General features: G+C 37.6%; 1 protein-coding gene across 6 annotated transcripts in view; it reads right to left on the bottom strand.

The window, feature by feature from the left end:
- Positions 1-6,412: 6,412 nt before the first annotated feature.
- Positions 6,413-25,220, bottom strand: part of FAM193A (family with sequence similarity 193 member A) — a 245,035-nt gene continuing 226,227 nt past the window's right edge. For 5 of the 6 annotated variants that reach the window (XM_056803650.1, XM_056803651.1, XM_056803652.1 and 2 more), the window contains 2 exons: positions 15,454-15,535; positions 6,413-7,334 (listed from right to left, as the gene is read on the bottom strand). In XM_056803650.1, the coding sequence (XP_056659628.1) occupies positions 7,241-7,334; positions 15,454-15,535 (176 nt within the window). In that variant the 3' untranslated portion in view covers positions 6,413-7,240. Of the gene's footprint in view, positions 7,335-15,453; positions 15,536-17,067; positions 17,136-25,220 lie in introns of those variants that run through there. The other variant, XR_008913102.1, reaches the window with a different exon arrangement.

Here is a 25,220-nt window from a genome sequence, read left to right as displayed (position 1 = left end):
GGAACTCTAAAGAAGTCTGAGATCAGAACCACTTAGGACAGAGCTTGACACTTGTAAGCATTTAATAAATAGTTCATAAGAACCTGGAGCTCAGAAGAGAGGCTGGTGTTATAGTTTGGAGTTCCATTTACACAGAAATGGTTGAAAGTTCTAGAGGGAATGCCAAACAAGGGAGTGGAGAGAGAGAAGAAAGGACAAAGACAGACACTTAGGAAATACCCATTAGAGTTGTAGAGGAGAAGGAACCAGAGAAGTGGTTAGAGGAAAACCAGTAGTGTTATTCTGAAGAAAAGAGAACTTCAAAAGGAGAAGGTGGTCAATTGGGTCAAAAGCTGCAGAGATGTTGAGGATAAGGACTGAGAAAGGGTGGCTGGATCGGTGATTAAGAGATTATTAGTGACCCTACAGAAGCTTCAGTCGCCATGGGCTAGAAGAACAACTGCAAGGAGTGAGGGAGCAAATGGGCATAAGGAAGCTTGACAATCATCTGAAGGAACTTCTGCCATCCAGTTGGACGGGAGGATGATGGTGCTCTCAGCAGATGTCATGAGTTAGGAAGTGGAGTGGAGTTAGAGGACAAGATGCTTTGGGTAGAGAAGAACAGGTACTTTTCCTTCTGGTCTGGGAGGAAAGTGGGCAGAGAAAAGGCTCTGTCACCCCCAGAGAGGTGTTTTGATAGAACTTCTGATGGAAGTCAAGTTTGCATGAATTGAAGATGGAGTCATTCCAACTACAGATAAAAGATAAAGCATTTGCTAATGTTAGGGGAGTATTTCAAGAGAGTGCAATGGAAAGAGTAGGTAGAGGAGAAAGGGGTCTGGTAAGGAAGATAGTTGAGCTAAATGGGGATGAAACGGTGGCACGGGGAGATGTGGAGGAGATGATTCCAGATCTCAGGGAAGACCCAAACTAGCCATAAAATGGGGACTTACTCACTGATTTGGGACCCCCACCTTCCAAGGTCTTAAGATGCATGCTAATGATGGTATTTTCTATCGAGACACCCAAGAACTTGGGTGAAGGCCCTGGAGAGTTCAGACCAGAGATATCTAGGCCAAGTGGAAATAAATTCCAAAGGGTCTAGATGTACTCAACTGCAAGATTAACTCTGTAGCATCATCCCAAGGCAGTATTATGGAGCCCCCTCCTACTATGACTAATATAGTTTTTTTTAATTAAAAATTTTAATATATAGTCATATAAATAGTCATTTATATAGAGCTCTAAGGTTTGCAAAGCACTTGACATATATTAATTCATTTGATCATTTCATATGTGGAGTTTTGGTTATTCAGTCATTTCAGTCATGTTCGACTCTTGGTGACCCTATTTGGGGTTTTCTCGGCAGAGATAATGAAGTGCTTTGCCATTTCTTTCCCCTCATTTTATAAAAGAGGAAACGGAGGCAAACAGGTTAAGTGACTTGTCCAGGGTCACACAGCTAGTGTTTGAGGCCATATTTGAACTCAAGGAGTCTTGAAATGATAACAATAGTACCCACTTGAATTCTCTTTCAGCTTCTGAACTAGGATCCTTTTTGTCCTGAATTCTTGTGATGCTCGCATAAAAAGCATCAGATATCTGAGAGAATTCTACCCCAGGAAATCTAGTTACTTGTGTTCATCAACATAATATTGTGCAAGTTACTGTCCCTCTTGAAGCCTCAGTTTATTCCTTTGTCAAATGGGAACAATAATCTCAGTGATTCAAGTCCTACTCATGAGCCCCTTGACAATCAATCTTGGGTTTGCCTCCGTTTCTGAGGATGATACTTGTTAATCGCTGATTTTCTCTAGTGCTTTAGAGTGTGACAAGTATTTCTATCTCCACTCAATGCTCCACTCACAGCAATCCTAGGAAACGAGTAATTATGTGGTGGCTCCCAAGGTCCTTTTACTCAGAAGCTATTGGCTTAAGGGGCTGGACTGGGTCTCCGGAACCCCCGTGTGGTTTATTGAGGCAAAGGATGTCCCTGAGAAGGCCACAGCAGAGACCAGGGAGATAAGAACCAGAACAGTAGAGGCTGGAGAGAGAGAAAATGAAAGAAGAGAAACGAGGGACAAATGGTTTAACAGAATCAGACGGATCACCGTGGGGACGTTAGGAACCTGCAGCGGCACCTAGACCGTATAACCGCCTTTGTTCTGGAGGGTCAAGGAAGGGGCTTGTCTGACAGTCAAATGGCCTTGAATAAACTCCAGGAACTTTGCTTGGCAGTGACCTGGCACCCAAACATGGCTCTAACCACAAAATCAATGTTCCTCACGCCAACACGGGGATTCTTCCCATGTGACGATGATGCTGAGCCTCCCTTCTCTCCCCACCCAGAGTCTTGCCTTCTCTCAAATTCCACTCTAGAGCAAAGAGTCCTAGTGGGATTCCAAAAGAATCTCAGGTTCCCAAATCACTAAACAGGCAGCCAATAATTCATCCACCCCGGATAAGGAGCCGCCTGGCTCCGGCAACAATTCATCCGTGGGCAAGTTTCCCCCTGGACCTGTTCAATTGGAATAAGGGTCACTTTGAGCTCAGCACAATTTCCGCTCCGATACTCCATGAGACACATACAGGCATCTCCATGAGGGGAGACGGCTTTAAAAAGCAAGCCGTAAAACATTATTTAACATTTGTTCCCCTAATGAAATGATTCAACGCAAGGACTTCCTTTTCAATGGTAAATGTAATAATGACAGTCATTAATTAAGTAATAGTATTTCCTTCCATGCCCTATGTCTGAGAGAGTAGGACCAAAGGGCCAAATCTGGCATATTCGATTTCTTGTTAAAAGTTGCAAGGTAGAAAGTTTTGAAGGCAGCGTGTGCCAAGGAAAGAGTACATTCAAGGAAACACGGATCCATTCTGGGCAAACCCTGAAGCATGTCATTATTTAAGGCAGGGTGGAACCTGGTGGACATAGCCATGCCAGATCTAGCAAATCATACATTCTCTAGCCACACAGGTTAAAACCATGCAATGGGAAGACCCTTGAGCTAGGAAACAGTAGAGAACCATCATAACCTAACAGAAAGGGGACTGGATTTGGAATCAGTTCGATTGTGAATCTGCTACTTACCTGGGAGGCTGAGAAGTCCAAGGTGAGAGACAATTTCCTTAGAAGGGTTTTAAGGAAACTGGCTTGGATCAGAGATCTAGGGCTGGAAGGGACCTCACATAGGGGCTAACCCCATCATTTTACAGATGACAAAACCGAGGCATAGATAGTAGAAGTCTTAGACAGTACCTAAGGATGTTCAGGGAGCCTCTGGGATAGGGCTTTCCCACTTTGAGAAACCCTCTCCAGCTGCCTGATAGGAGTGGAGAAATCTTGGGTATTGATATAGTGTTGATTTACCCTACAGACAAAAGCCAATTAACACTCCACTTCTCTCCAATTACAGAGGCTATAGTTGTGTGGCTCACAGCACCATCTACTGCTGCAAGTGAGAATGACTTAAATTTCAGTAAAAATAAAAAATAAAAAACCGTAGGATTCAGAGCTAGAAAAGATATTAAAAACCAAGCCAAAATATATGTGAATATACATGTATGAACACATACACACACACACACACACACAATTAAAGTCCAGAGAGGGAAAAGTAATGAGCCCCAAACCAAACAGGGCTGGGAATCAAACTCAGTTTCAAGACCTCAAATTTATGTTTTTTCTACTACACCAAAAAAGGTATAAAGGACTTTTGATTTTTCTTTATTTTGCATCCTAAGAGGATTGAATGTCATGGGGGACCCAAGAGGCAAAAGATCTCACAATGACATCGAATGGGTTACAGGTTAGAAGAAGGAATCACTTTACCTCGTTAAAAAAAAAAAAGAGTAATTGGATTCTGAGCTTTAAGATGCTTTCCAGAAAGATCAGTGCTTCAGTGGGATAGAAGTCTCATTTTCCTATGAACTCAGTTTATTGTTTCATGGTACTTGAATACTCCTGATGACACCAGAAGTCTTGAGTTAAAAAAAAAAAAACAAACCAACTAATTTACTTCACTTTCATAACAACAAATTAGAGGTAGCTTATTTTACATAAGCTAAAACTTAAGGACAGGTAAATGGATGTATTGGAAAGAATATTGCATTTGGAGGCAAAGAACCAGGGTTTAAATCTGGCTCTGCAACTGTGACCATCCCTTCTCTGGTTTCCAGATCTCTCTCTTGTTCCTTTTCAGCTACAACTTCTGTGACAGAGGAAAGGGATAATATTTAATACTATCTCGTTAGAATTCAAAGCCCAGGTCATTTGCCTCAACATTATCTCTATATTACTGGGAGAAGGCAAACATAATCTCAGCTGATGGATGAATACACCAAAGTTTAAGTGACTCATCCTGAATGACCCAGAAAATTGGTATCAGCTATGAGATTAGAACCAGGCTCACTTAAACGCTAGTCTTTCGGTGAAATAATCCATAATATAAATAGGTGAAAATGCTCCCTAGTCCTCTTACAGGGAATAACAAGAGTACTAATGAGGAGTATTCAGACTAATGAGGAGTAATGAGAGACACTAATCTGTTGGGTGCTTCTTGTTTGTTTTGGTAATGCTATAGCAGTTTTGTGAGGCCTATTCTTACTGAGTCTTTAAGAAGAGGAACACCAGAATTTTAGGTCTTTTGTCAGTGGTCAAGTTAGAGAAGGTGATTTTATTCCCCTTCACATGTATGTGTAAAATGTTGTCTAATTTTTATAACACTGGTCTTGAGGTTTGAATTAGGTTTGAAGCCCAGATGAAAACCCACTTTCAAGTTTGGTTGAATGACCTGTGACATGTCACTATACCTATTTGAGCTTGTTTTCTTATCTGTAAAATGGTTTTGGATTAAATGATGTCCAGGATTCCTTCTAGCTACTATAGTCTATAAATGTTTTGTAGGAAGTACCTTGGACCTGGAATCAGGTGATCTGGGTTTATATCCCATCTTACTAACCTGTGTTCTTATTGGTAAGTCACTTTTTCCTCGCTGAACTTCAGTTTTCTCATTTGTAAAATGGTGAGAATATTAACTTTTTCACAGGCATAAAGCACTCTGTAATTCTTAAAGCTCTATAGAAATCGTTTTTTGCTACTAACAATAATTTTTATTTTTTTCCCACTTTGGTCCTGTTATATATATATATATATCACTGAAAATTCAAAGAAGTTTTTAGAATAAACTCTCTAAGAAAAAGTTGCCCTTATTGAAGAACTGTTTTACAGCCTAGGAGAGATGGTTGTCACGACAGCTTTCTGTCTCATTATCTTAATAACTGACAGAACAGTTTATCAAATAGATCCATATTTGTCTCTTGATGCAACCTACAGAAGGCTGTGGGGACCTAGGTGTGCACATTTAGAAACAAACTTATGCTACTGATGTAGCTGCAGGTTGATGATTTTTTAATAAAGACTATTCACTGGTTCCTAGGGAGCTGTGATTTTATGTATTGGAGGGAGCACTGACCCCAACAAAAAAACACAGCTTTGAAGTATTGCAGTGTTAAAACTCATGCATTGAGCAGCCAAGAGCAATCTACAACAGTCTGAGTATACCACCTTTCTGATGAAAGGGACAGCTAGGCAAAATGTTTAATAAATACATTTCTTGCAATCAATATATTTCTAGCCTAACTCTATAGTTCAGACACCTTCACAGAAAGGGCTCTCAGAGGCCAACTAATCTAACCCTCATCCTGCCTTTGCTTAAAGACCAGGAGAAGTGGGAAGCCTACTGCCTCCAAGAGGAAATCTTTTTCTCCTTTGGATAACTGGTTACAAAGCCTTTCGGTAAGTTGAAATTTATTTTACATTTTCTACCTCATGCTCCTATTTATGTCATTTGGGATCAAGGAAGACACATGTAAGCTCTCTTTTGTGGCAATTTTTTTAAACCCTGGGGGCAGCTGGGTGGCTCAGTGGATTGAGAGCCAGCTAGAGACAAGAGATCCTGGACTCAAATCTGGCCACAGACATTTCTCAGCTGTGTGATTTGGGCAAGGCACTTAACACCATTGCCTAGGCCTTATAGAGCTTTGGGATCAACACGGTATTGCTTCTATGACAGAAGGAACCTTACCTTACAACCAATACTAAGTATCAGTTCCAAGGCAGAGTGGTACGGGTCATATGGCTAGGAAGTGTCTGAAGTCAAATTTGAACCCAGGACCTCCTGTCTCTAGACCTGGTTCTCAATTCATTGAGTCACCTAGAAGCCCCCATGGAGTAAGGGACCTAGGAGATTTTTCTGAGTTTAACTCTCTCATTTGACAGATGAAGAAAGTAAGGCCTATAGAGGAAAGAAGATTTGAAGTCAAAGTTAGCAACAGAATTAGGATTCAAATCTAGACCCTCTGATGCCAATTTTGTATTGTGTCCCCTTCTCCCTCCCAACAATCCCAGCAGAACAAGACAAGACACAAGTCTTCTGCCATACTAATGTATTCCATCTTTCAAAAAGAAAGACATGATTTTAATATTACTTAACAATATGTTAAAAAAGTAGCCAGTCAGGCTTCAGTGTTAATACAATTATACACTCTATAACAGATTTGATAGTGTGAGTATTGTTCTTTTTTCCTTTTTTTCTTCTTTTTTTAAACTTTCTCGTTCTGCAAGTATTCTTACACAAGCTGGCTACAAGTCAGGGGGAAAAAAATCAAACACAAATAGCGTAACTTGTACACTCTTAAACAGTAGATTGTGAAAGAGAACTCAAGAAATGCTTGTCCCATACGAGCCTCCTTTCCATGAAGTCGTGGTGGGAGTAATTCCGGAGCAGATGAAAGCAGCGCCGAGGATGAGAGGTCCAATCCTTTATCATGGATCAGGATGATGAAAAAACAGAGCTAGATGTGGGTGGGTGTGGCAGGTGCCACTGCAAATGATGCAAACGAGTGTTCTGGCCTCCACCCAAGCCTGGGAAGCTGTTGATAGTCTCTGAGGCCAAGGCAATCAGGAGGAATTGGAAAAAAGCTATTGTTCCAATTCCCACAGCATACAGCTACAATCAAATAAACCTCACTCACAGACTACAAGCACACAAGCTAACAAATTCAGGTAGAAAGTGGCGATTTCTCAGGCCGCAAGAATTCTCAGACCGATGGGTTCAATGCAGACCCACACGGCACTGGGGACAAGGCAAGGCAGCACTGGCTCAGACCCAAGAAACTCTCAGCACTTGCAGCAGGAGGGCAGGGCAAGGGTGTTCTCCTGGGCTCCTGCAGGGCTTCCTCCTGAGACTCTCTCCATTCAGTGGGCAGCAAAGGTTGTTTTTTTCAAACTAAAATTGGACCAGTTGATGGAAAGTCTTTGCCTTGTCTGTCTTGCAGAATCCAAGCAGAACCTAAGAATACAAAGCAAAAGGGAAACAAAAAGAATAAAGTTCTCAGCCCCAAATAGTATCATTAACGCAAGTAAGCAGCTTCCCCAAAGATTTTTATAAGCTATACTGACTCGTTGTGTGCCTTTGGAAAAAAAGTTTTCCCCTTTCTGTAGGCCTTAGTTTCCTCATCAGTTAAATAAGTCAGTTAGATAAAAAAAAAAAAGCTAACATTTTAATAGCACTTTAAGGTTTATAAAGTTCTCTCCTCAAAATAACTATGGTATAGAAATGATTCAACCCTTTCCTAATTTTAGAGATGAGGAAACTGAGACACAGAAATGAAGCAACCAATCCAAAGCCAGGATGAGAATCTAGGTCAAAGGGTTCCAAGACAAAAGCTCTTTCCACTATACTACTCAAGCTGGCCTGTTTTTCATTTTAAAGGTAGGTTCTCTGATATGTATTTTACCTACTGCTCCTAAATATCAAATCACTGCCACTAAAAGGAGTCCTGAAGATGGTGGAACACAATTATCCAATTTAATCCTACTCAAATAGAATGTTAGCCAGAGTTGCAAGGACAATTGGTTGAGGTCAACAATTTAGTCCCCATTAGTTCATACTAATGAACAAGTATTTATTGTAATTAGACTTTTCAGGTTACAATACATAAAAAAGCCTACTAAGAAAAAGATGTATGTACAGACAGTAACAAATATGTATAAAAACATCTAGGTATCCCCTTGATATTCAAAAAGGCTACCTTAAAGACAACCTGACTGTGAAGTATAAAACAAGTTTTCTATGTATAATGATGTTTTACACTTAAGAACCGGAAATGTTGCCTTCCCTCCATTGTCTCCTATTGCCACACTTTTGTTCTTGCTATGGAGAGAATATGAAGGAGATGACCTATGAAATCTTCTAACTCTGGACTCTACAAAGTTTCCATTACTCAGGGGAAATTCCATATTCCTATGTACATAATACCTTTTGCTTACTCTGCTTTTTTTTTTTAAATGAACAGGTAAGGACATTTATTAGCTTCCTGTCTTAGGATGCAAATCTAACAAAGCAACTTTTTATATTAGGATAAAGACAAATATTTTATAGAGGGAACTATCTGAACAGTGGTTTACAAAAGACTATTGATTGCTTGTGATGTTTGCCTAGATCCATGTTGGCAAACCTATGGTATGTGTTCTGAAAGGGGCTGCTCTCCTTCCCCTCTCCATACATGCCTAAGGACATTTCTCCCATCTCCCACCCTTCTGCCCAGCAGCCCAAAGGGAAAGCTTCTCTCTCCCCTGTCTGGGATAAGGTGGGGGGGGGGGCTCACATATGGTACTCGGTCTCTAATAAAAGGTTTATCATCATTGCTCTAGGTAGTCTGAAAAGATATAGCTCATGTATAGAAGAGTCATGAGGTTTGGATTCAGATCTCAGTTCTACTATTACAAATCATGTGAGCATGGGCAAATCATCTCTTTCCTCTGGGATTTGATTTCTATTCCTATAAAATAGTAATAACAAAAATTTATACTGGGGCAGCTGGGTGGCTTAGTGGATTGAGAGTCAGGCCTAGAGACAGGAGATCCTGGATTCAAATCTGACCTCAGACACTTCCTAGCTGTGTGACCCTGGGCAAGTCTTAATCTCCATTGTCTAGTCCTTACTGCTCTTCTGCTTTGGAACCAAAACAAAGTATTGATTCTAATACAGAAGGTAAGGATTTTGTTTTTAAAAAATTTATATTGCCCACCATCAGAGGTAATGGATGTGCAATATCTGGTAAAATCTAAAGCACCATATGAATGTAAACCCTTATTGTTTTTCCTTTCCCCAAGTCCTCCTCTGAGACCTCATTGTGGTATGCAGATGACCTTGAGTTCTCAAGGATGTGTCACTAGAAAAGTTTTGAAGGCCAAGCCTAGTATGTAGAGGCATTTCAATAGTAAACTAGTCACTGCGTAATAAATTATTTGGCAACAGTAACCCATGAAACAGAAAAATATTAAATGGCCCTTAGGTTTGTATAGTTCCCTCCTTCTGCAATAATGGAGGAAGAGGGTGAAGAGGCACAAGACAGAAGAAAAACTTGTAGTAAAATGATTGAAATTTAAGAAACAAAATAAGCCAAAAAGTTGGTGGACTATATAGAAGCCTCACATCCATACGCAAATAATTCATAAAATGAAGACTTTGTTCCTGAAGAGGATTAGGAGGTACTGGATAAAATAACTACCAAAGGAAATTAATGATCCTAACAAATAGAAAATTGCTTCAGCACTGCCCCCATCTCCAACTGTTTGCTTAAAACAATTAAGCAGACACCTGATACAAATATACACTGGGGAGAGAGATGCTCTTTATGGAAGCAGCTGTCTATATGTAGTCAGCCCCACTGATATTCAGAATAAATATAAAAGATCAATGCCTAACTAAAATAGAAAAAGAGGTGGCATGTAGTTAAAAACAATGCTCGTCTGACCTGCTTAAATAAGTTAGAGATGCTGAAAAACGCATAAAAATAACAATAGGCTAACACTATTTTCCTAAGGAAATTTAAATAACTTCTCAACAAGGAAAAACAAAGGAGCCTAGAAACCACCTTAGTGAGCCAAAAGTCTCTTTGCCAAATAGAGAGATGTGCTAAACAAGGGCAATGTCAATTGAAAAAATAAACCCATTTATAAAAATCTTACAAAGGTAGACAGTGGAAGATTATTAGTGATATTATTTCATAAAGGAGAAACAGTGGAAGGAAAAATAGAAAGCTTAGACAGATCTTTCTAAAAGCATTTAGGGAAAAAACTGCATTAAGCACAATAAACAAAAACTGGAAAAGATCTGGCAAGATTTCTATAATAAACTATTTTGCAGGAGCATTTGGACTCTAACATCCCATTCCCCAATGTGTGGGCACAAAAGAAAACAAAGGGAAGAGTAGTTGGATCACATCAATTACATAGAGGAGTTTGTGCTAGAGGTGACAGTTTTGAGCACATTGAGGGATCAGTTCTTAAGATAGCTGGAATAGGGGGCAGCTGGGTAGCTCAGTGGATAGAGAGTCAGGCCTAGAGACGGGAGGTCCTAGGTTCAAATCTGGCTTCAATCACTTCCCAGCTGTGTGACCCTGGGCAAGTCACTTGACCCCCAGTGCCTAGCCCTTACCACTCTTCTGCCTTGGAGCCAATACACAGTATTGACTCCAAGACGGAAGGTAAGGGTTTTTATTTAAAAAAAAAAAAAAAGATAGCTGGAATAGAAGAGCAAACTAAATGCTTGGAGAAAATCTTGAGTGTTTTTATCACTGGGAAAAAAAGATCAGAAAAATATTAGAAACTACTGATCCAAGGCCATTTTTCTCATCTTCATACGCACACACATACACACACACACAAAACATACAACCCTCTTATTATGAACTTAATTATCAACAGATTTCAGTACATAAAGACAAAAAAGACAACTATGATATTGTAAATTTATTAGGTACATAAACTTAACAAGGAAATAATAAAATTATCTTGTTTTCACAAAATCTTTGAGAATTTATATATACCAACAGCATCTTTGACCATATTTCTATAGTATGAAAGGTACAGAATATAAAATCCTATGTTATTTGTGGGCTACAAATTAGCCCTTGATTCCACTGAGCAAAATGCCACCATAAGAGCTCTCCTCCAAAAAGGAGTCTTCTATGCATAAAAAAATGCAACAATAGAAATAACTGGCCTGAATAATGCTCTGATTATTATAATTGTCAAGGAATTCTCCTAGTTGTCTAGGTTCAGAACTTCTGTCTCCCTCACTCAAAAAAGTGAATTGGCAAATCTTATTAATTTTATTTCCACAACATCTATAACATCACTTCTTATTTCTCTATACACATGGTCAAAACTCTTATTAAAGGCCTTTCTTACCTTTTGCTTGGACTATTACAAAAGTCTCTTAATTGGTATCGCTACCTCAAGTCTCTCTTCTCTGATCTTTCCTCCACACAGTTTAGAAACAGATATTGCTAATGCATGAATGCAACTGTGTTATTTTCCTATTTGAGAAGCTCCAGTGACTCCCTTTTGACCCTAAAATGCATTCAATACATGTGTTTGACATTTAAATATTTAAAGTCTTTCACAATATGGCTCCTCCCCATTTTTCCCATCATGTACTCTATGATCTGGCTGACACACTGCCGTTACTATTCTTTCTGCGCCTTTTCAAGGGTTGTTCCCCAAATCTTCACAGCCTCTTCTTATACCATCTCTCTTGATATCCCTTGTTGTTAGTGCCATTCCCCAAACTATTCTATATATAATTTGTATTTACTTATCCCTGTACATTATTGCCCTTCCCCCAAAACAATGTAAGCAGGATAATTTCAACTGTCTCTGCATTCATAATACCCAGCACAATATCTGATCCACAGTAGGTTCTTAATACATTTTGTGGAATGAAGGCGTTAAACTAGGTGATACTTGATAAATAAGTTGTCCATTGTAATAAAGCATGTCCAGATCAAAGTCCAAATGTCCATGTGACCTTGTGTGAGTCATTTTTATTTTCCTGGCCTCTGTTTTCCCATCTATAAAGTGATGGGCCTAGACTACTGCAAAAGCCTTCTGGTGGCTTTCCTTGCTGCAAGTCTCTTCCAACTCCAGCCTACTGTCCATTCAGTTGTTAAATTAATTTTCCTCAAGTGACCATATCACTCCATCTATTAAATAAATTGCAGTGGCTCCCCCTCACCTCTGGATCAAATACAAAATTTTCTGTTTGGCTTTTAAAGTTCTTCATAACCTGGTTCCTACTTATCTTTACAGTCTTCTTACACTAATTCTTTCCATGTACTCCATGATCTGGTGTCATGAACCTTTCTGATGTTCTTTGGGCATGAAATTTCATCTCCCAAAATAGTATTCTTATTGAGTGCCCCTCATGCCTGAACTCTCTCCTTCCTTATGTCTACCTCCTGGCTTCTTGAAATTCCTTTAAGTCTTAGCAAAAGCCCTGCCTTCTGTAAGAAACCTCTCCCAATCCTTCTCAGTGCCGCATTCTGAGACTGGCTCTATAGGTTTTGCATGTTGTCCCTCATCACAATGGGAATCACTCCAAGGCAAGGCCTGTCTTTTGCCTTTGTACTCACAGTGCCTGGTACGTGGTAGGTCCTTAATAAATGACAACTGCCTGAGCAGTTAGCCTCTAGGGTCTCTTCTACCCCTAAGAGCTTACAATTCTCTGGCAGTAAGAACCTACCCAGCAGAGTAAAGTAAATTAAAAATGCAGAAAGGCAGATTCTGCAGGGTCTTATATTATTATTATTATTATTTTAAACCCTTATCTTCTGTCTTGGAGCCAATGTGTATTGGCTCCAAGGCAGAAGAGTGGTAAGGGCTAGGTAATTGGGGTCAAATGACTTGCCCAGGGTCACACAGCTGGGAAGTGTCTGAGGCCAGATTTGAACCTAGGACCTCCCATCTCTAGGCCTAGGGGTCTTATATTATTAAGACAGTTTAGGATGAAAAGATTGAGAGCTAAGAGCTTACACTGAGACACAGATTTATTATAAGGACCAGTGAAAGAAAATGCTTGAAACGATCTATTATTTATTTATTTTGGCAAAGGTTAAGGATAATCTGAAGAATTAACTTCATAAGGTCATTCGATAATCATCACCAGAGAGAAAGACTATTTAAAACCCACTGGATCACTGTAAACTATGGCACATTATCAATATTCTATGCTTTAGGGTAAAGGATACTTAACTGACTTGACTTCAAGAGGTCAAGATTTCCCTTGGAAAACTAAGGTGAGCAGATAGGCTAGTTTCCCCCAAACATTATATTTTCTATAGGCTCAATATTTATTAATATTATATGTTATTTTATAAACATAAAATTATACTTATGTAAAAGTAATATACCTTCATATGCTATGAAGGCAGGAGTTGATGGTAAGAGTCCTAGATTAGGAGTCAGAAGGGCAGGCGGTCCAACTTACTAGCTATATTAATTTAGGCTAATAATTTCATTTCTTTGATACTGCTTTATCATCTGAAACCTGAGAATAGTAATATTTACCTCTTCAGTTATGAGGAACAAATGAGATAATATATAAAAAATAATTTACAAATTGAAAAGTCTCATACAAATACAGATTGTTATTTCAATCACTGCAATATGGCCAACAAATCTAATCTGATAAAAATCCACCCTTACGAATTTGTTAGCATTCAACAAAATTATTAAATAAAATTGAAAGTACATTGTATTTGGAATCAAAGGACTAGAATTTGAATTCTGGTTCTAACTTGTATAATCCTGGTCAAGATACTTCCCACCCACATCCCCTTTTTTTAAACCCTTACCTTCTGTCTTTTGATTCTAAGACAGAAGTAAGTTTTGATTCTAAGATTTGATTATATTCTAAGACAGAAGTAAGTTGATTCTAAGAGCAGTAAGTGCTAGGCAATGGGAGTTAAGTGACTTGCCCAGGGTCACACAACTAGGAAGTATCTGAGGTCACATTTGAACCTAGGACCTCCCATATCTAGGCCTGGCTCTCGATCTACTGAGCCAACCTTGCTGCCTACTACTTCACCTTTTATGACCTTGGTTTTCCCATTTAAAAAATGAAGTGTTGGATTATGTGGTTTTTAAGGTTATCTTGTCTTGAAGTTCTAAATGACAGAACTCCTTGAGATATGAAAGCCCAAAACATTGGGCCAGTGAATTCCCAATTAACCCTGGGACATTTATTTACAAATCAAATCAGTCCACTGGTACAGTGAGTGTTTTAAAAAAGGAAAGAGGGAAAAAAATACAAAACTTTGGTTTAACATTTACTTCATTTCCAGAATTCAAAATGTTCTGCCTTAAAGTAAGAGTTTACTGAGTCTTTAAAACATAAATCTGATTTTAAATTTTTTCATATCTCTATTGCTTATAGCACCATCAACCAAGGACACAATGAATAACTGCCATCACTCCTATTTCTTAAGAGAGAAGCTAGAACCCTCACACCACCAGAGGGCTAAGTGATTCACTTAGGAACATGTCAGTACAGATGGTTAGTCATTAGCATTCTTGATCTGAGTATCCATCAGTAGTTGAATGCTGGTAGTTTTTTTCCTACACAGAAATAACTGCAATGAATATCAAAGAAGCTTCTTCAAGATACCAATGAAGCTTTACTTTGTATAATTTCAAAACTATGTACCTGAACAAGATGAAGGAATTCCATAAAATCCAGCACTACCACAAACTCAGTGCCCAGAGCTGCTCTTCTTTCAATTGACACTAAGGCAGTAATTTTTAAAGTAATTTTTTAAGTAAAATTTTAGTGTCACAGTTCTTGTCATTAACATACATTATTCAGAAACATTTCTATTTTTTAGGTGACCTCTTTAAAAAAAAAGCTATATTTGTGTACTTTTAGATAACTAGTGGGAAAAGGCTGAGGTATACTGTGTACAATGTAGTGACTTACACTCTGAGAGGAATATAAATTATGTGATTATTATCTCTAAACAAGAATGTCAACAAAGTTTGTTCCATACTGGGTGGAAAGGGCAGCTTTTATTTCTGAGATTTATATGTTTTTCCTTATGCTTGTTACCAGACTAGATAACTAGTCCTTTAAAAGGGGCATCAGAATTTGAGCCTTGGAAGGTCTCTGCAGCTAAACTTGGAAAATTCTTCATCTTGGGACAAGGAACAAAAAAGTGAAATAAACTTGCCTTGCCTCGCCAAAGTCAAACTATTACAAATGAAATTAACAGAAAATTGTCAAAAATAAATGTTTTTCCCCAAATTCTAACTAATTCAGAATATTTTCACTGATTCCCCCTGAAATAGCTGTCACAAAGCCTTCAATCAGGAGTTAAGAGTCATATATCTATAACATCATTTTACACTCAATTTTAATAAGCCTACCAGTCTGAAATCACTTCGTCTAGGTGGCAAAGAGCACTGTATATTTCAACAATCCATGGAAACATCACTTTATTAAATAACAATATTATGGGGATAAAAAGAAACTTCTAAGAAAGGAAGAGCAGTAGAAATGAATGATAAGGAGAAAAGAAAGAATAATGAACACATAACTTTGTCAAACATAAAATCGTAATATTTACCTTTTAAAATACTCCACTTCCCTCTCAGTCTCATCCATATCCACACTGTCTAGATCAATATCTTTGGGCAGAAATACATCATCTGCAAAATCAAAGAGAAGAGGAAAATTAACATAAGCCAGTTATAATCACTAAAAAATAAACCAGAACAAGTTTTAACTCCAGGAACTGGCTGCAACAATTTTACAGATTGATCTTTTAAAAAAATTTATAAAAAATTATAACATGCAAACATATAAAAATTATAACATGTTATAATATTATAACCTCACAGGCATATTACTTTAAATGTTTCAAAACTAGCTAAAAATTAATTTTATCTTTTCCATCTATCATAAAATACACGGGGCTCAGGTGTTTTGCCACCTCTATGTCTTTGCTCATATCTTCCCCTATGTTTGGAATACTTTTTACCCATCTCTACATGGAGACATCCCACCCAACCTTTAAGGACCAGCTTTCAAATGCCACCTATTCCACAAAGCCGAATGTTCTTAGATGGCAAGTCTTTCTCTCCTCAGATCTACAGTTTTCTGCACTGCTTTTTGTGCATATAATTTTTTAGGCAGTTATGTCCTTGTCATTTCTTCTACTAGACTCTAAGAACCATGAGGGAAGGGACTATATCTTATTCATCTTTTTATCTTTTTCCCTCCTTGTTAGTCTCCAGAATTATGCAATCTGTCACTATGGGTATTTATTAAATATTTGTTGATTCTCAGTGTTGATTTCATGGACTCTTTATTTCTTTGCTTAAGCAATATTATACCAAAGACTTAAACAAAATGTGCTAAATTTTTACCAAAACAAAACTACTAAATTAAATTTGTTTATTGAGACTAAGATTTTCTAAAGGAATAATGATGATTATAAAATGGTAATAGAAGCAAAAAAGTCAGTTTTAATAGGGAATGAATGAGTAACTAAATACAAAATTCGTGGTAAGTTCATATAAGCTGTACTTTTAACAATATGGTCAAAAGGGTTGGTACAATAAGAATATCATTATTAAAAAAAGATTACTTTAAAACTAGATATGGAGTCTATGAAGTAAAATTTTAGAAATATCAACTGCAATAAGAACTCCTCTGGAACAAACTTTTCACTGAATCCAAGTGAAAAGTTTTGTTTTGTTTTTTAAATAAAAATATTCCTTATATTGTATTTCATGGTGGCTAGCATAAAGCCAGTCATGTAAAAGTTGAATAAATGCTTTTTTTGACTGACTGATTTCAAGTAGCATCTGACTGACAGACTATCAACATGAAAATCAGTTATCATTTAGTTAAACGAATCCTCCATTAAAAATAAATTAAAGGCTAGAGGAAGGAAGGCCTCCAACAGGTTGGGTAGATTCTCTATAGAGGATTTATAAAAGGGCATGGGCAAGAATCACACAGGATGAAAAGGTTATATTCTGTACTGGTGGAGGTAGTGCCCAATACCAAGAAGATACATTCATTGAAGCATTTAAATATAAGAAAAACAAGAGCTTAAAATGCCATGCCTTTTAACAGTGAATAAACTAAAAAAAAAAAAATCTAATTCTAACACAACTTATATATCAATAACAAACGCTATCAATTCAATACAAGTCAGTATTTGAGTACTTACTATAAGCAGAGCCTCATACAAAGTGCTGTGGGGGAGACAAGAGAAGTGTCTCATATTTTACTGATCATCTGTGAAGTAGGATAATACATACTAAGCCTTTTTAAAAAAAACTTAAATTGAAAGCTGTCTATGCTAGTAGACTTGCCTAATTTCTGCTGTATAAAAACATAGACAGAGAAGAAGTTAATTCTAATTTTGCAGTTACCACTACAGGTTTTAGATTACAGTGAGATTTAGATTAGATGTGATGAAAAATATAACCACAAGTATAATAAAATACTTTAGGAATATCAAATTATGTTAGAAGACTAATACTTCAATACTTCAAGAAACTCTGCTTTCACTGGAGAGTGTACTGCCTTCCACCTGGGTAGATCACAACTCCTCTACATCTGAGTTGACTGTCTTCATAAGTTGCTATGGCTGAAGAAATCACCACCTCTCTGATGATGAGCCTTTTGCATTTTTCTAGTTGGTTCTCTGCAACCAGACACATTGTCCCCAGTTAGGCTCATGCTCAAAGTCTTTCTAGGTTGGTAATACTTGCTTGAGTTTACACTCTCCTGTATTTTAGGCCTTTGAGAACCTAGGAACCTCCACAACATAAAGAGGTATTTTTAATGGAGGAGTAAAATACACAAGTCTAAATTATTTGTGGAAATTAAATTAGTGGTTTGCATATTACACATTCACAATCCATATGCAAAAACATTCATTTATGCATTTTAAACATGGATATGACTTATGTACCACCTCCCCTCCCCCCCTTAACTCAACCTATTCATTCTAGAAATGAGTTAAGAAGGAACCATTATGATGCAGAATAAAGTCTGAGACTAACAACAGAGGAAAATTAGGGGTCAACAGTTGTGAATGTGCTTTTTACTTATTTCCCCAACTTTACCACCTTTTCTCCATTTTCTTACCCAAACTCCTGTAGCCTCAGGCCCTCTTTCCTTTTCCCTAGCGTTTTTGGAAATGGGCAAAAGGGTATTGTGTTGTATGAAGAATTAGTTGGAGGGCAAAGATGGTTTCATATAAACAGAAGCTGCTGAAAGCTACCTTCTATGAATGTCAGATGTAGATTAATATTCTCCCCAATCTCACCCCCACTTTAAAGACTAAGATCCAAGACTGGAATCAAAACACAGGCAACATTCACATGAACTCAGCCAACAATATGTTGACAATAAGCAATGAATGAATGAATGAATGAATGAATGAATGAATGAATGAATGAATGAATGAATGAAGCATTTATTAAGCGCTTACTATGTGCAAAGCACTGTGTTAATTGCTGGGGATACAAATAATAGGAAAGCAAGACCACTCTTGCTCTCAAGTACCTAATCTAACGGGAGACAATACACTGTCTAAGTTAAATGGATTTATGAAAAAGGAAAAGTTTATGATGGCAATTCAGGACCAGATCATCACTGCCATGAAAAGCTACAGAAGGGATATCCTTAAGAAGGCAGAATTCCGTGATCAATGTAGAACATGAAAGGAAATGACAGAAATTAGGCAACATAAAAGTTTAGCGCCTATTAAATGCCAATATGTCCTGATGGTTAGAATTATACATTAGAAGACTGATATCTATGGACAAGACAGACAACAAATTCTTAAACCACAAACATTGATGTTAAAATATCCTGGAGAACCTAACCAAGAGTATACAAGAATAAGCATTAGCAAAGAACAAAGGGTTGCCCACAATGATCTGGACATAACACCAATCTACAAAAACTTGAGAAAAATGCTTTTCATAGATGTTATGACAAATATTTAATCTCCAAGCTACATGGAATGAAAAGCTTTCAAATACATATTTAGTAGAGGAATTCAAAATCATGTAGGAACAGGATGAAGTACATATCAATCCTTATTTATTTATTAAAGCTGCAATAAGGATGCTTTCAGCAAGCCTATAGAAGATGAACATATATATATATATATATATATATCTACGTATCTGATATTTTTATCCAACTACCAAAGTCAATTGTTTTATCCACCTGTCTGATAGTTGACAGAACATTAAATATAAAATAATAGCAGGATAGTAACTTCTCCCAAGGTCATATCTATCTGAACACTGAAAAAATGGAAAACAAGATCACAATTAATAATAACAATAATGGCCTCTAATGGCTTGCAAAGAACTTTACATGCATTATCTTACTAAGCTTCATTACCATGCTATGATGTAGGTACTCCATTTTACTGTAAGGAAATTAGAAAGCAATAGGACGGATGAGGCAGCATAGTGTTGTGGGGGAAACACTGGACCAATTCTAATTGTTACTTATGACAGTATTTGACCTTGGGCAAGCCACCACTTCCCTTGACCTAAGTTTCCTCTATAATAAAGGGATGGGGGTGGGGAAAGAAGGAATATGATTAACTAAGTCTCCTTGCAGTTATATAATCATGAGTTCAATCCTAGGAGCATCTAGCACATCTTGCTCATATTATGCATTCAATAATAATTTGCTGGGTAAAATTAAGTCACCTTAGAGAATCCACTTATAAAAGCTTCAGCTTCAATATACTATTAGTATATGTAATATTCTATTCTATAGCCTTCTAACTCAACAATGAAAGGAGTATATTTTCCTTAATTTTGGGGAGTAGAAATGATTATTATAATTTTAGAGAAAGCTTTAATTTCTAAAAAGAATTTAGAAATAAGTACTGAATGAGGCAAAAGTTTAATAACCATTTCTAAATGGAGTTTAGTTCAAGAACGGCAAATTTGAATGTGGGAATGGGATTAAGGGATACCGTCTTTAAAATATAAAGGGGATGAAGTCAACAAATCTTACTGCTTATATTGTGAATCTCTCAATATGCTTTATATGGAAACATAGGCACAATTTCCAATTTTCCCCATTTGCTTACACAGTTAAAAAGTAAGAAAGACCATAGAATTTTCCTCAAGAATCTAGGATACATCATATCTAAAACTACATTACTAAGTGGTAATCATCAAAACAACCTGGTAGTGGCTAAGAAACACAGAAGTGGATTAGGTATGTAATATACAGTAGTAAATAACCATAGTAATCTAGTGTTTAAGAAACCCAAAGATCCAAGCCTTTGGGACAAAAACAGAAACTGCTGGGAAACCTGGAAAACTTAAAAAGTTCAGCAGAAACTAGGTATGGATTAACATTTCATACTGTATACTAAGATAAGATCAAAATGGGTACATGAATTAGACATAAAGGATGAGAGCATGAACAATTTAAGGGATCATAGAATAGTTTTCTTCTTAGATCTATGGATAAGGGAAGAATTTACAACTAAATAAAAGAGAGAGTATTATGAGACAGAAAATGGATGATTTTGGTTATATTAAAAATGTTTTGCCCAAAATAGCTAGGATAAAGACATAGTATTGTGGTGCTAGGGACATGGTCAAATTATTTGAGAATAAGATGAAAAATAGACAAAGAAAATAGTCACTCAATAAGTATTTATTGGGGCAGCTAGTGGTTCAGTAGATAGAGAGCCAGGCTTGGATATGGGAGGTCCTGGGTTCAAATCTAGACTGGGATACTTTCTTGCCGTGTGATTCTGGGCAAGTTACTTAACCCCAAATGCTTAGTCCTTATTGCTCTTTTGTGAGACAGAAGGTAAGTTTTTTTTTTTTAAATAATATTTACTAAGCACTTAACACTTTGCTATAGGCACTGTGCTGAAGCCCATGGGGTACAAAGAGAGGCAAAAGATAGTTGTCCTCAAGGAGCACATGATCTAACAAGGAAGAAAACAAGCACACATTTATGTACAAACAAGCTAAATACAGAATATACAGGAAATAACACATGAAAGGCACTAGCCTTAAACAAAACTGAGAAAGGTGTCCTGTAGAAGATAGGATATTAGCTGAAATTTGAAAGAAAAGCAGGGAAACTCAAGGCAATGATGAGGAGAAAGAGCATTCAAGTATGGGGGACAATTAAAAGATAATGGCTAGAGCTGAGATGGAATGTCAGGAGGGCACTGTCACTGGATTGAAGACTAGCTAGGAGGGAATAAGTAAGGTGAAAGAAGATTGGAATGGTGATAGTGGCAGTGGTTAGTCTATGAAGGGCTTGGAACGTTAAACAAAGGGATTATAGGGAGCTACTGCGGTTGATGGGGGTGTCATGGTTGAACCTGTGCTTTAGAAAAATTACTTTGGGGGCTGAATGAAGGACGGAATGGAGTAGGGAGAGACTTGAGGAAGGCAGACCTACCAGCAGGCTATTTCAATAGTACAGGCATGTAGGGATGAGGATCTGTGGCAGAGAGGTGATGACATCAGCGGAGAGAAGGGGGCATAGTCAAGATATTTTGCAAAGATGAGATCAACAGATGTTGACAACAGATTGGTTATAAGGCATGAGAAATAGTGGGGAGTAGAGGATACCTAGGTTGTGAATCTGGCGGACTGGAAGGATGGTTGTGTTTTCTACAGTAATAAGAATGGTGAGGGAAGGTTTAGGGGGGAAAGATGATGAGTTATGTTTTGGACATACTAAATTTAAGACATCAACTGGACATCCAATTTGAGAAGACTGAAAGGCAGTTAGAGATGCAAGAATGGAAATCAGTAGAGAGGTTAGGGCTAGACAGGTAGAATTCTCATCTGCAGAGAAATGATAATTAAATCTATGGAAGCTGATGAGATCACTGGGCAAAAGAGAGGGCCCTGTGGGACACCAGTGGTTAGTGTAGATGACCTGGATGAGGATCTAATAAAGGAGACTGAGAAGAAACAGTCAGAAAGGTAGAAGAAAAGAAGGGATCAAAGTAAAGAGGGTGACCAACTGTATTAAAGGCTGCAGAGAGCACAAATAAGAAGGAAAATTGAGACATGGCCCTAAGATTTGGTCACTGGGAGATCACTGGTCACTTTGGAGGGAACAGTTCCTGTGGACTAATGAGTTTGGAAGTAGGATTAGTTAAGAAGAGAATGAGAGGAGGGGAAATGGAGGTACTTACTGTAAATGGTTTTTTTCTTATTGTTTAGAAACAAAGGGCAGAAGAGATCTAAGTCAAGTTAGTGGGAAAGGAATGGTTTTCTGGGGGTGGAGGAGACATGGGCATGTTTAAGGCAGTAAGAAGAGATGGAAAACAATCTAGATATTAGATATCACACTAGATAGAGTGGGGATGATAGAAGGAGGCAATCTGATGGAGGAGAGAGATGGAATGAGATCACTTGAACAAGTGGTAGGGTTAGTCATGGTAAGGAGTAAGGCCACTCGTCATGTGAAATGGAGGGAGAAGGGGATGACAGAAAGCAATTGAATGACAGGAAATGAGGAAGAAGGGAGAAGAGGGAGTTTATGGTGAACAAAGCAAGGTTCTCAGCTGACAGGATAGGGGATAGAGATGCATGGGAGATTCCAGAAGGATGAAGAGGTTTGGAAGAGCCACTATGGAGATGGGAATAATGAAATAATGAGCTGACATAAGAGATACAGCAGCATTACAATAGCAGCATGGAGAGTCCAATTGAGGTTGAGTGGACATAAGAGAGATTGTATGATTTTCTCTACCTTCATTTAGCAGCAGGCTTATCACGCCTGTAGAATGATGGCAGCAAATCATGAATGTGTAATCAAGGGCTTAAGTTTGGCAGGGGGAAACCAATGATATGATAAGGGGCTAGGAACTCAGAGGGCAGTACAGCGTTGAACTAGTTCACTAGGGGGTCAAGATGGGGAAAAGAGGAGAAAGAATGCAATTAGTACAGGGGTGATAGCCTGGGAAAGAATTGAGGGTTCAAGGGATTAAAGGTCACAGAGTAAAGAATAGGGTCTGATAGGGGTAGGCAATGGGAAGGGAAGGAATGTCAACAGATTATGGTCAGTTACTCAGCTTGGAGGTAGAGTGCACTTGTAGGTAATGGCAAGATTAAGGATATGACCATATCCACAAAGGTATGTGACTGAGTTGGGGTGGCATAGTAGGTCATGGGAAGTGAATAAGTTGAGAAGCTGAAAGGCTAAGAGTTTCTGAAGGAGTGTCAACATGTATGTTGAAATCCCCTGTATGAGGGTAGGAGTTGGAGAGCAAAGAAAGATTGTGAGCCAGATCCTGAACTCACTGAGGAAGGAAGAGAAGTCTTGAAGGTCTGAATAGTTATCAGGATTTTGGTAGAACTAGTATAATCCTTAACTAAAGCAGGACCCTCTATAAAATTACCAACAAATGGATATCTAGCTTCTGTCTGAATATCTCCACTGCCAAGAAGCATACTACTTTACAAGATGGTAAAATTTCTTTGATGGATAACTTACTGATAAGGAATTCTTCCTCTATCTAAAACAAGTCTGCAAAACTTTTCTGCAGAATTATCACTTATTAAGATTCAGTCTCATTAGATTTTAATGCAAATCACTCTAAAAATACTAAGAATATTAGTGACAAAAAATGCTTTACATACTCTGTAATGTGGGTACTATAAATATTATTTCCATTTTAGAGATGAGAAAACTTGGGCTCAGAGTTAAATAAATTGCTATGATTATAGTTATTAAATGCCAGAAGGAAGATTTTGAAGCCTCTGACTTCCAAGTCCAATAATCTACTCACTATAACATATTACTGTACCTCTTTTTAAAAATAAAAAGTAAAAACTTCAAACATCTAAAAAAAAAATCTAAGTCTTAGGGAATCAATATCAGCAAATGTCAAGGGTAGTAAATAAAGGTGAAGAAAATCATTAAAGATACTTGCTAGAAAGTAAAAGATCAATTATGCAACCAATACAGGACTATTACTGAGATTCCCTAAGTAAGACTGTCTTCTGAAGCAATTTGGCAAATGTATGGAGGATGAACTGAAGAGGAAAGCACTGGGAAATCAAGTCTAAGCAAGAAGCGACAGATGGATTCTACATCCTAACTGGGTCTACAGACTATTTCCTAGAATAAATTTTTAAAGTATAAAATAAAATATAACATATCATAATAACATATTATGAATTAATATAATTGATATAATAGAAAAATACATGTACTTTATGTATAAATACACACATATATACATATATCTGTATTGTATGTTTTCAAGGACCCCAGGTAAGAAGGGAAGGAAAAAGAATGAGCATTTATATAGTGTCTACTGTAAGTCAGGTGCTTTACAAATATTATTTCACTTAATCCTTGCACCAATCTTATGAGTTAGATGCTATTATTAACCCCATTTTACAGGTAAGGAAACTGAGATGGATACAAATTAAGTGATTTGCCCAGGGTCACACAGTTACTAAGTATCTAATTCTGAATCTGAACCCAGATCTTCCAGCCTGTGGGATCAGTTTTCCATCCATTATGTCACCTAGAACTGCTGCCCCATAGTGGCAATAAATCTTGCAGTGATTTAGAATAAAGACCTACTAGACAGTCTGAAACGGATTTCTCCCTCCTTAGATCTGCTTAGAACACTTTCTCCCTGGATTTTACTTTTGCCTTTATCATATCCTACCTTGTAATTTATCTATGAATAATATATTTTTCTTCTTCCCATTAGCTCATATATTCCTAAAGGGTAAAAGCATATCATTTTTAAGTTTTTTGAGCTCTAGTGTTTTGCACATAACAGGGACTTAATATCTGCCAAATTGAACTCAAATTTAGATGTCCACTAAAAAAATCCCTAAGTCCACAAATGATCTTTATAGATATTCCCTTCTGCTTCAACTAGTGGCTCCCCATAGCTCATTAATAAATTACAAACTGATTCTGGAGTTCAAAGCCCTCTCCAATCCAGCTCCAAGTTACCCTTTATACCTTTGTCTTACTCTACTGCCAAAGTGGGCTGTCCTTCATCCTCTATTCTATCAGCTCCCATTTCTGAGTGTTCATCTGTGGCATCATCAGCCTCCTCCAACCAACCAACAAATCCCTCCCTCTTTTAACCTCTACCACAAAGCTTTTCCTAAATCTTCTTCCAAATGAAGGAATCTGGACCTTTTCCTCTCTTAATTTCTCTTGGCACTGAGCTTTCGCCCAGTTTCACTTTTATTTTCTGTGTGTTTTACTTACATCAGATTAAGCTTCCTCAGAGCAGAGCCCATATCACATTTGTGTTGGTATTTAAGCCCAGTGTCTGGAACACACTGGGTACTGAAAGACCACTGAATTAAATTA

This window comes from Monodelphis domestica, chromosome 6 (genome assembly GCF_027887165.1).
Source record: "Monodelphis domestica isolate mMonDom1 chromosome 6, mMonDom1.pri, whole genome shotgun sequence".
NCBI lineage: Eukaryota > Metazoa > Chordata > Mammalia > Didelphimorphia > Didelphidae > Monodelphis > Monodelphis domestica.
The sequence above is the reverse complement of the archived record's forward strand: the minus strand, read 5'-3'. Positions and strand labels throughout refer to the sequence as shown.